Source organism: Rhea americana, unplaced genomic scaffold (assembly GCF_003343005.1).
Source record: "Rhea americana isolate MKP2758 unplaced genomic scaffold, rheAme1 scaffold_45, whole genome shotgun sequence".
Classification (NCBI taxonomy): domain Eukaryota; kingdom Metazoa; phylum Chordata; class Aves; order Rheiformes; family Rheidae; genus Rhea; species Rhea americana.
In genome coordinates this window covers 2,167,339-2,178,881 of record NW_028186590.1, presented here as the reverse complement: position 1 = coordinate 2,178,881, position 11,543 = coordinate 2,167,339, and the positions used below count along the sequence as shown (strand labels likewise).

General features: G+C 39.7%; 1 protein-coding gene across 1 annotated transcript in view; it reads left to right on the top strand.

Moving 5' to 3' along the window:
- Positions 1-941: 941 nt before the first annotated feature.
- Positions 942-11,543, top strand: part of ASRGL1 (asparaginase and isoaspartyl peptidase 1) — a 20,870-nt gene continuing 10,268 nt past the window's right edge. Inside the window, exons 1-3 of the mRNA XM_085316041.1 lie at positions 942-1,057; positions 1,898-2,112; positions 7,175-7,317. Coding sequence (XP_085172167.1) covers positions 1,926-2,112; positions 7,175-7,317 — 330 coding nt within the window. The 5' untranslated portion in view covers positions 942-1,057; positions 1,898-1,925. The remainder of the gene's footprint in view (positions 1,058-1,897; positions 2,113-7,174; positions 7,318-11,543) is intronic.

The window sequence follows — 11,543 nt, the reverse complement described above, 5'->3', positions numbered from 1 at the left end:
CTTGTATATACTTCTATTACAGGCATGCATTTCTAATAAATAAATATCTATAATAAATACAAAATTTAAGAAACAAACCAACAAACCAGTACAAACCTGTGCTAAGTTTGCACTGACTTGTTTTGTCCTGACAAGGAAAAATCCTGCCTCAGGAGTTCAAATTCTTCTTGGTTGTGGAAGTATCACTACAGCTAAGCTGATGTAGAAACAGATACAGTGTTTGTTTACACACAGAACTCAAGCCATTGAGTTAAATTAAAAAWTTGAATTAAAAGTTGAATTAAACCACACTAACTCATTTTAAACTGGCATCCGGGATCAAGGTGGATCTGGAATCGAGGGAGGGCGTCCTGCGGCGCGCCCCAGCTCCGCCGCTCCCCGYGGCCGCGCCAGGCGGGCTCTCGGGGCGCCCCGAGCAGCCGGCAGCGCTGGGTCTCCCCAGAAGCAGGCCCRGGCCGGCGGCGGGAGGCACCGAGGAGGCTGCCGAGCCCGTCGGGAGGCACTGTGGACRGCAGCCTGGCTGCTCACCAAGTGCAGCCTGCACCAGTCTGCGGAAGCTCTTGCCTATGTATTTTTTTTCTACTGTAAAGATAAAGCAGCTTTGGAAATTATTTTTTTGATCAACTTTTGAAGWATAATTTTCAAGTATTTTTCTTTCTTGGAAGATTTTTTTAAAACGATTCTTTTTTCTAGCAAACATGTACTTGTTCCACCAGCTGCCTATTATTAAAAAGGGGGGAGGAARCRTATTTCTACTTATTTCTTGCAGCGTTACCCAGCTGCASCCGCACAACACGCACCAGGCCACCRCCCGCACCCCTCAGGGAGCGGCGCCGCGGTCGCCCCGCGCCTGCGTCGGGGGCGGGGCGGGGCGCGGGGGTCAGGGGGAGGAGAYAGCGCCTGAGCGACGGCCCTTCCGGCGTATGGGAGCGAGCGGCCCCCGGCGGCCATCTTAACTGAGGGCAGGCCGCGGCGTGGGTCGCGGCGCCATGTCCTTTGAGGGCGGGCTGCCTCGCTCCCCGCCCCTGTGCCTCGGAGCCGCTGGCGGCGCCTGCCCGTGAGTCGTGGGGCCGCGGCAGGGGCCGCAGCGGGCTGGCGCTCCGCTGCCGCCTCCCGAGGGTCGCGGTGCGTGGCGGGGCCTGGGAGCGCGGCTGGAGCGGGCCGCGCCGCGCCGCGCCCCCCTGGCGGCAGGAGCCCGACTCGGCCGGGGGGCAGGCGGAGCCGGCGATGGCGTGCGGCCACCGCGGAGCCGGCGGGAAGAGGAGTAGAGACGGCGGAGGAGCTGAGTGCTGTCGCGGAAGGTTTTCGGGGGGCACTTGTCGCTCCCGGCGGGCAGTGAGCAATAAAACCCGGCTGCTGATCTGCCTGGTTTTATTGTCCTGGCTTCTCCGCACCAAGCGTTGCCGAGGGTCAGAGCAATGCGGGTAGTTAAGCTGCTGACTCAGACTGACTTGGCACTTTTTTATTTATTTATTTTTTGTCTGTGTTTGAAATTATTGCATTTGAATTATGGGTCTACTCCATCTAAAATGRTTAGCAGGACCAAGACTCAAGGGCTTGTTTCTGCACAACTTAAGTAATTATATCTCCGAACAGGATTTAGGCTAAATCACAAAGTCATAGACTACTTTATTTTGGAAGGGCCCTTTTAGAGCTCACCTGGTCCAGCCTCCTTTCAAAGCAGGGCTGACCTCAAGGGGGTGTAGAGTTGTCTGGGGATTTCTCCAGTTGGGATCTGAGTATCTCTTAGGAGCTCATTCGCATGGGTACTAGGTGTCCTGAAAGGTATAAGTCATTGAAGGCAAACTGAGCGTGTCCATTATATATGTAGAAGGGAATGAATGCTAAAGACTCCTGCTTCCAAAACAAGCTAACTAAGAGTCACCTGTTTGTATAGCTGAAAGGCTCAGCAGGAACTTGGCAGGATGAAGCCTGTCATTGTGGTGCATGGTGGAGCTGGCCGGATCTTTAAAGAACGAGAAAAAGGATGTCGTTCTGGGGTTGTCAGAGCTGCCCTGCGAGGTTATGGGATCCTGAAACAAGGAGGCACCGCCTTGGATGCGGTTGAGGAGGCAGTGCGATCAATGGAAGATGATCCTCATTTCAATGCAGGTAACTTCTCAAGAACGTTACTGTTACCAAGAATTAAATGGATTTAAAATCATTATGYATTTAAAATGTTTAGTTCTGCTAATTCTGAAAACACTGACTTGTGTTTTCTTTGAATTGTGCGTGTGGCAGTGGAGTAAATGTTTGCATTACAAATACTTTATTTCTCTGTATAATAAAACAGCGTGGTATGTATGCYGGTTTCTTGTGAGCATGCTCAGGCAGATGAGTTAACTTTTCTTAGTTTTCAAACATTTTATACCTGCTGCTTCATTTTAGTAATGCCATATTATTGTTCTGTAAGTGTTCTCCTATTATTGTGGGCTGTCTTCAAGACATGGATTTCTTAATGGAATATATGTTTAGTTAATGTTAATATTAAATCATTTGAACGTGACCTTGAGCAAAATTTGAGCCTTAATTTGGCCTTTATTGCCTGAGGAAGGCTTTTCTTGGAAGTTTTATTTTTTTGATTAATACTTGTAATTAGTGTTTTGGTAAATAATATAAAAATAATGCAATAATGRTATGTCATTGAATTTGTACGTTAAAGGTTTTTAAATGAACTTCTTAACAAATAATATGTTTATATTTTCTGATATTTTTCTCCTCTTCATATGACCTCAGGTTTATTGTTCTGATGAATTTTAGTGAAAATATTTCCCCACCCCCACCAAGGTCTATCAGGAATGAACATGAAAAAGAGACTTGTTGGTGTTTGGTGTTTTAGATACTGTGTTTGTTTGTAATGTGGACATCCTGTTTGCAGAGATTTACTTATTTTTCTCACCTTGTAATTGAGGGTGAGGGAAAGATTTGACTTTAATATTAAAGTTACATTGATTGTAACTGACTTGGGTTGAACTTCTTGCCTTTTAGAGAATTGTGAAACACAGGTGGAGGTGTCATATGTACTATGAGACTATTATATAATTAATGTCAGGTTTTTGTTCTCTTGTAGCTTRTAACTTAGCATATTAACTTGTGTTTCTCTTTGACAGATTTAGAAAACTGGTACTAACCTTTAGAGCTTTATACTGCTTAGGTCAGCAAATCAGTACCTATTCAGGCTTTAGCTCTTGTCATGCTTCCTGGGGTATGTCTCAAAATATCTTCTCTGGCCAGACAATTTAGATTTCTTGTTTTAAAGACATCAGCTGCTTCAGGATAGGAGAAGCTGGTTTTTCTTGAGGAGCATCTCTGACTTCAGTGGAGATCTGCCTGATATTAGGTGTCCAGTTGTTGATGTGGAAGCATCTTCAATATAAATTTAAGCTTAAAGCTTCTTTGCATCTCTTCCTTAATTATTCCATGTAAACAATTGCATACTTTCTTGGTTTGTTACGCATTTTTTTGACAGTTCTGTAAACCAAAGTTATGCAGACAGGAAACATTTTAGSTCTGTGGGGAAAACCTACTTTATAATGGTTTGCTTAGGTTCATTTAATTGACACGTAACAGCCTGAGTGATTTGTACACTTCTCCTGGTAAGYAGAAGTACAAAAAGTAGCAGTTTGTGTGTTCTGAGTAAGAGATTTTTATTGTTACTGTTTTTAACCCTTCATTTGGGATCTTGTCACTAGTGTTGCTTTTTTTGAGCCATGACGAGCTTTGGGAAATGGGTGAAAAGAGGTGAAATGACACATGACAGAAAACTTTCCTTATCTTGGAGCATTGATCTGGTTCTTCATCTGGAGACATTTTCACTGACTTCTGCTCCACCTCTATTTCTAACTTGTTTCTGGTGTTGTGGGAGGAAAGGTTGGGCAGACATTTCAAAGCTACCTTTTTTTCACCAGAGCAAGAATTGCAGTCTTTCTGAGTTGAGTCATTGAGCCAGCAACTTTAAGCAGTGTGTTTTCCTTTAGAAATGATCTTATTTGAGGACAGGATCTTAGTCTCTACCGTATTCAGTAACTTCTAGTTATAASTTAACACTATAGTTAGTGTATGAAATGCAAAATGTTTGTGTGACAGCCTTTTTCATGGTCTGAGGTCATGTTTATTCTTGATGGAAAATAAGCTTTTTTTCTTCTTTTTTTTGGTCTAAGGGCATTTACTCCAACTTACTCTTTGTATAAATATTGAGTTATTAGAACCTTGTTTGTAATATATTAAATGAGCAAATTTTAGCCACACTTGTTTAAACTGTGGCTTTGTGAACCTTAAGCCCTTGTTCAAGTTAGACTATTTTGATCTAAATGGCAAGTAGTCTTGTAATCACTTATGTATACATCTAACTGTGTTAATGCTTATTAGATACAGCTGCTCTCAGTAGTTGGAGAGAATGAGCTGAAATCTATGTGAAGAGGGCCCTGAYTGGAGTGGCTGTTTAAAGCTCACCATGTGGCATTTATCTCTGTAAAAGAAAAGGCAGTTTTATTGTAATGTTTTTTCTACATTACAATTCTACATGGACATTGCTAAGAGGCAACAAGGAAGATTGAGATGAATGCACATAAGGGTCAAGCTATGTCCCTTTTCAAATAAGAGTTCAGCTGTACTTTAGTTGTGGCTCCATGTAGGCTTGATATTAGGACTCAGAAAATATACTGTCTTCTAAAATTACCAACCTAGTGAGTTGTGCAGCATATAMCTTGCAATAAATTCATCAAGTTCTGCTTGTGGTGAGGAAGTGGTCATGGCTCTCTTTACCTTCATGCCATATCTCTAATGATTAGCAGTATTTACTAGCTTGGTCTGTGTACTTTGGATATAAGAACTATCATTCCAGTACAATGATCATTGCATACTCTTTCCTTAGCCTTTTTGCTGGACTTACCTACAGTGTAGTCTCTAGATAGAGGGAATTGGGGTAATCCTCCAAGCATCTTGCTGTAATTTGGAAAATGCCGGATGCATTCATTATTTGCGGTCCCTTAGATTTTACCCTCTTTGTGTTTCTGCTTTGTTTCTCTGCCCTTGACTCATAACTGAGACAAACTTTTTTTTTTTTCTTTCTTTTCTCCTCCTAGTGCTGCTGCAATTAGGTAGTATCCTTAGAGGCAGGTAGACCCAACCTGTCATGCTGGAAGGCTGGTGAAAAGAAAGTCTGATCTGGAAGCACATCAGTAACCAACCAGGGGGTATTTGTAACTGCAGAAGGAAGGGTTCATGCTACTTCAGCTAAGCAGAAGTTTTGTTGTTTAGCCTTGCCTTGTGGTASCAACTTTCATTGCCATCAGCAGATAGGCCTAGGTAGATCCCTAAGACAAGTGGGATGAATTGTGCTTTGAGGGTGCCTACCTATCTCCATTGGCTATAGAAGGAGCCTTTTGTAGGCAGCTGCCTTCAGCCAGATGAACTCTCCAGATGTTTTCTGCTCAGGATATGACAAGAGTAGCTTATTTAAGCTTTGGGGAAAAGAAGGGCTCCTTGCTTTTAGCAAGAAAGAGGAAGCTCAGTTTTGTATGTGTTAATTTACAGGAGGTGGATGCCTGACACAGATGATTAATCACAGTGAATAAAATGCTAAGATATATCCCCTGAAAGATCTCCAGTAGGTATRGATTACTATAAATGCAGTCATGCAAGGGACTGGTAGGACTTTCTCTGGAGCTGTGCTGTTGTCACTGGTGTCTGAGAAGGCTTCTAGTTGTAATGGGGATTTCAAGATCATCGKCTAGAGAGCCTGCCATGTGAAAGAAAACTAAGCATGCTGTGACATGGCTTATCTAAGAAAATAATAAAAGACTTATTCCTTGCATCAGAATAAGGAGAAGCTGGAAGAATGATGTTAGCACAGGGGGGCACAAGGAAATTGCCTATAAGCTCCACATAGATCAGGGTAGTTTGTAAACTAGCACGTTCTGAATGATGCAGGACTGAACTCTGGAATAGCTTTTGGTTTTGGAGAGGGGCAAAAAATAATTTTGGGGGGCAGAATTCAAGTGTGTGAGAGTTGAAGGGGATTTGAAGACTACAGGAGGAGGATTACAGGATTTTGTTGCCGTGTGGAACAAAGGATTGAACTTTGTATTTTCAGGTCTGAAATACACTGGTATAGAAGTCTCATGTCAACAGTTATTAACAGTGGTTTTTGACTTGCTTTAATGTTGATTTAACAGAATAAAAAACTGTTTTAGCTTTGCATAGTCTTCAGGTCTTTCTACCTGGATTAGAGTGAGTCTACCCAGATGTGTGTGTGTATGTGTTTTTTTTAAAAAACTTATTTTTGTATTTAGCCTTCTTCATTACTATTAGCAAGACTTGTGCACTTGATCACTTACAACTTACCATTCCCCTGTGGTACAGTTACTGGCATTATTTAAAGGGGGAAAAAAAGCTATTTGCGTTATCTTATTTTAGATCTCATTAATTTTAGATTAGGTTAGTGATAGCACTGATAAAATGTTGGGTAGTTATTTTCTTCTATAATTATTACCTGATACTGCTTTTGTATGTGTATGTTTTTTAGGGTTTTTTTTTTTTAATTCTTTCTTCTACTGTTGGCGATGAAGAACTTGGTATTTCAAGTTTTTGGCACACTAGTGAGTAGATGCTTTAGCCTTTTATTCTGCTCTATCAATTTCAGCAATTTCCTGGACTGTTAGTGAGATACTAATCTCCTAATAGGATTGAACCCTGAACTGTTTTACTGAGTTGTTTTGTATCCTGCAATTGGGAAAAATATAAAGGTAAAATAGCTTTATGTGCACATAAAGTGATTTGGGAGATAGAGAGTCCTGTTTATGACTGTTTATCACTTTATCTTCCATACTGTTTCAGATGGGTTTACACTAATGGCATTCCATATACTGAATTAATGATTTGCATTTGAGTCACAAGTGTGTGTCCCATCAGATAAAAGAACAAAAAACCCTTCATTTTTAAGTAGTCATTGTACCACGTGAGACTTCTGTTAATGGCACTGGGTTTTGCCAAGTATAACCATACATGGCAGTGTTTCTGCAATTCTCTTTATAATCAGGAGGTAGTCACTTTCAGTAGGCCAGAAGACAAACTGGGAAAGAGAAAGCCTGCTTGATAACATCTAATAACTGAATAATGTGATGGTTAGCTCTTAACTTTCTTCCTTCCCCCCCCCTTCTGTTTTTTTCTGTAGGCTGTGGATCTGTTCTAAATGAAAAAGGTGAAGTAGAAATGGATGCCATTATTATGGATGGAAAAAATCTAGCCTCTGGAGCAGTATCTGCAGTTAAATGTGTAGCAAACCCAGTAAAACTTGCTCGACTTGTCATGGAAAAGGTATGCTGAATGTGTGCTTGGATATGAAATTTTCTTTCCCTTAGGAGTTCATCTAGTATATGATACACCTTGCTGATGATATTTGTGTAGTGCTTTAAATTGGGAAAGAAGGCAGAAATGGGTGGTAGTATTTGGAAAATATGATCATGGCCATAAAGAACCATAAAAAGGGTTTTTAAATGCTGTTTGGCATTTAAAAATAGCATTCTAAGAAAACCTGCACTGTGACAGGCAATTGGAGATTCAAGAAGCTGACCTATGCATGTCAGTCTGGTGTGCCATAGCTAGTGTTGAAAGTTTTGGTGTTTTTTTTTTTTTWWAAAAGCTGTTATGCTGTCACTGAGTCTTCTACTTGACCTTAGAAGGTAGAAGCTGGATAATGGGACTAGCGACTTTGCAATGACRTGAAACTGAACTAAACAATAATTCATCCGTCCATATTGTATAGTATTATGGTATTCTATGTGGCCTTCTCCATTTTGACCTAATCAAATGGTAGCCCTAGTGGTAATCGTGACCTTTCCAGCAGTAGAAGGTAACACTAGCACTATATAATGAGGACAGAGAYTTTTCCAAGAGAATCAAACTTACCATTCAGGGCAGCACAATGATTACTACTTGCCTTACCTTCTACGTAAAATCAATCCCTATTACTATATTCCAYAGCAGATTTTTCTGGTTTTTCAAAAATGGTGCAATTGCTATGGTTCARATGATAAAGTAGGTTATTTATGTGATATGTGCATCTGTTTTACAATAACTAGACTCTGACTGTGATCAAAAAGYTTGTATCATTTCTGGTATGTGCATTTTTCATCCTGCTAGTGCAACTACACTGTGATTGAAAAGGGATTGTATTTGCAAGAACACTTATTAACAAAGAGGATTTATTTTTCTTTAACCTTTCAAACTGCCTTTTGAGAAAACAAAATCTCTTTTTATAAAGGAAGATTTAAATGAAGCTTGTCCTCAGAAGCTTTCAGAAGACRTAAGAATATTTTTGCCCTTAATTGGAGGTAGTTCTGTTTTTAAAAGCGGAACTTTTCAGTAAAAGAGTTAATACAGATATTTTTTAAAAATGTGTACCTACCAGAGAACAATACTTAAACTTGTGATGAATAAGACTTTTGTCCCTTTATATGGAATTTATCTTGTTATTTAGCTAGGGCAAATAAATGAGTATAATTGGTAGACAGCTTCACAAGACCAGATGCTTTGTAATTTGAGAATTTAGGTAGAGGTTCAGGGGACTAATCTCTTTCAGGATGCTAGGAGGAAAAGTTTGTATTTTCTTTTTCTGTAAATCATTTCTTTTAATGCCATTGTTCAGTTCATGTTCAGAAATCACTGATTTCATCCTCTAATGATGAAATCCCATTTAAGTCACAAGAATAAAGTCAAGACAACAGAAATTGGTTTTTGAGAAAATAACACCCCAAAGCATTTAAAAACGAACAAAAAAAAAAAGCTTCCTCCTCCCTCAAAAAAATCCCAAACAACAACAACAAAAAATAAAAAATCCTATGTCTTTGTCATGTGTAATGAGGTCTGTGTTGTCATTGTATGACACTTCTAGTGCTCGAAAAATTGAGGCTAAATTTGAAATGAAATAATAAAATCCAACTGTACAGKACCTAACATAATTGTATGGCTCTAAAAGCATGAAATGAGAAGGACTTCTATTTTGTGGTAAAGTGTGTTTCTGTTTGCCGAGATACCAGGAATTCTGCGTAAATTATAAAGATTAAATGTTTATGTTAGCATGAACTGCTTGATATATCTTAAGGTAAGTTTTTGCAGCTTCTGTGGTAGATATTACAAACGGAAATATCAACTGATGATGCTCTTCTGTCGGTCTTAAGTAGGAATTATGTGACAGCAGCTCAGGCTATTTCACAGTACTTTTCAGAGTACATCTTATTTGTTATGTTTTACTGTGGATAAATCTAATCTTCTTTTGACACTGCATATGTTGTTTTAATGGATACCCTGTTCATAGAAGATAACAGCTAAAGGAAAATATTCTATTAAATGAATGAAAGCCTTTTCCATATATAGTATTTCTTTTCTTTGGGGGCAGGGGGAACAAGGGAAGAAGAATGTTAGGTATGGAATTAGAAAATACTTTGGACTTGGTGACCTGTGGATGATGGAGTTGGAGTTTTCATGGGGTCTTGAGCATATTTAAAAGAAGAAGAAAAAGAAAAACCCACTATCACCAGCAAAAAGCACCTCTTGTAGTTATCTGTATTTCTGTTCCTTTTGTGGAACAATAGGTGCTCCATCTGGTGGTTAAAGTAACTTCTTAAAATTCTGCTGCACAAGTGTATGTTGTAGGCTGTTACAGCATCGCTGGGCTGAAACTTGTCCAAATATGTGGTGTGGTAAAAAGGAGAGCACCAGAATAATTTTCATACATGGCTTAATAAAATATTGAACATACCACTCTCTACAGATGAAAGGCTTTGTTCATTAATCCAGCGAATCCCTGAGAAAGCAATTAAATTCCTGTTAAATTCCTGTTGTTTTCAGTGAACAAAAATATGTACTGAAGGGACTCTATTTTTTTTCAATGGCATGGATACTTCCCCCCKCTGCTCCAGCACGTTTAGTAGGCGGATCTCCTGAACATTGAAACACTGCTTCACTGCAGTACGTGAGCTGCGTGTGTATATGTTTTCCCCTACAGAATCGCCTATCCCTTTAAATTAGACAAGGGGAACTTAGCTTGGAACATAGGCGCCTTAACACAAAGGTGCTAACTTTTGCTGTGTTTTGTGTGATGCCGGGATTGTCAAATAAACAGCAATTTTGATATGAATTCCAGGCAAGTGCAGAAGCCTGAGGATCTTTTTCCTTCCCACATTCCATAAAACTAATGAAACTTGCTATCATTTCTTATTCAGACCTTTTAAGTCTTTTTGGACTGCTTTGTATGTCTGTGTCCCAGAAGAGTCAGGCACTTAAAGTTCACAAATGCATTCATGAAGCTATAGAAGAAGGATGAGACAAATATGCTTTTGTGTTTGTTTGACAATGTTCTAGTCTTTTGATGGACAGTATATACTGAAGGAAAAACAAATTGACTTCTCCTTCAGATAACTTTTCTCAGTGAGGACTGCAAAAAACTATCATGGAAGCTTATTCTTCTATATGTAAATATTTCTTGTTTGTGGACCTCATGGGGGTGGGTGCATTATCAYAATGTGCATATGGGAAGGAACACTTAATATTACTCTTTAAACTTTTTCTTCTTTTAAGAAAARAGAAAGCTTTTAAAGTGTGTATTCCTGAAGCACATAAATGATGGAGGAGATGGCCTTCTGATATACTTAAAGTCAGAAGAAAAGTTCAGTGGTATTCTCTAAAAATAAAATTTGAAGTATTGAATCATGTGCTTCTGGTGGTTTTGCTACAGTGGCAGAGGGGGGCAGTATTGCACAGAAGTTCTGTTCCAAGTCCAAGAACACTTTGTCAGAAATAGATCTTTTCTTATTTGGTAACATCTTTTACTATGTAATATTATTGTCCGCTCTTTCAAACATGCAGACAGCTTCTTCCTTGTAATCCTTAGTCTTGTTCCACATAACAGTGCTGTTGTGAAGTGAGGGCTTAACTTGCAGGAAAAAGATATTTAAACTTTTTATTTGCCATATATTTGCCTTTAGGGCTACTGCATGTATGAATGACCATTCAGGAATGGATTTAAAGCGTATTCACATTTCTTGTTCGTATAAATGTTTGAAAATGTTAGTACAGAAACTGTGTTAGACTGAGGCAGAGCTCAGTATCTGTGGTTTGGGAAGAGGTTTGGCTCAAGTCTTGAATCCTTTACAAAAATGCAATGCTGTGGCTTGCTTATGGTAGTGATTGCTGGCTATTGCTTTCCAAAGCCACAGAAGTTGATGGCCTGCAGCATCTTAAAGTGTGAAGCTTTGAGACTATAATTGTTCCGCACAATCCAGCGTGACACAAATACGGAAAYCTCTGGCATCCTAGCTTTAGAAGGAGGAGCAGTGTACATACCAATGGCGATGCTCTGCAGGACTTATGGCTCTGGCTGTCTGACACATGACTGCTTCCAATATCATGCAATTCTACTTTTTGGACCTCAGCTGGTCCCTGTGTGCTATGCTATAAGGGCTTAAGTTAGCCTCTATGCTCTGAAATAACTTCATATGGTATCATTAGACAACCACTCTTCCAAAAGCTTTGCCATTTTGAAT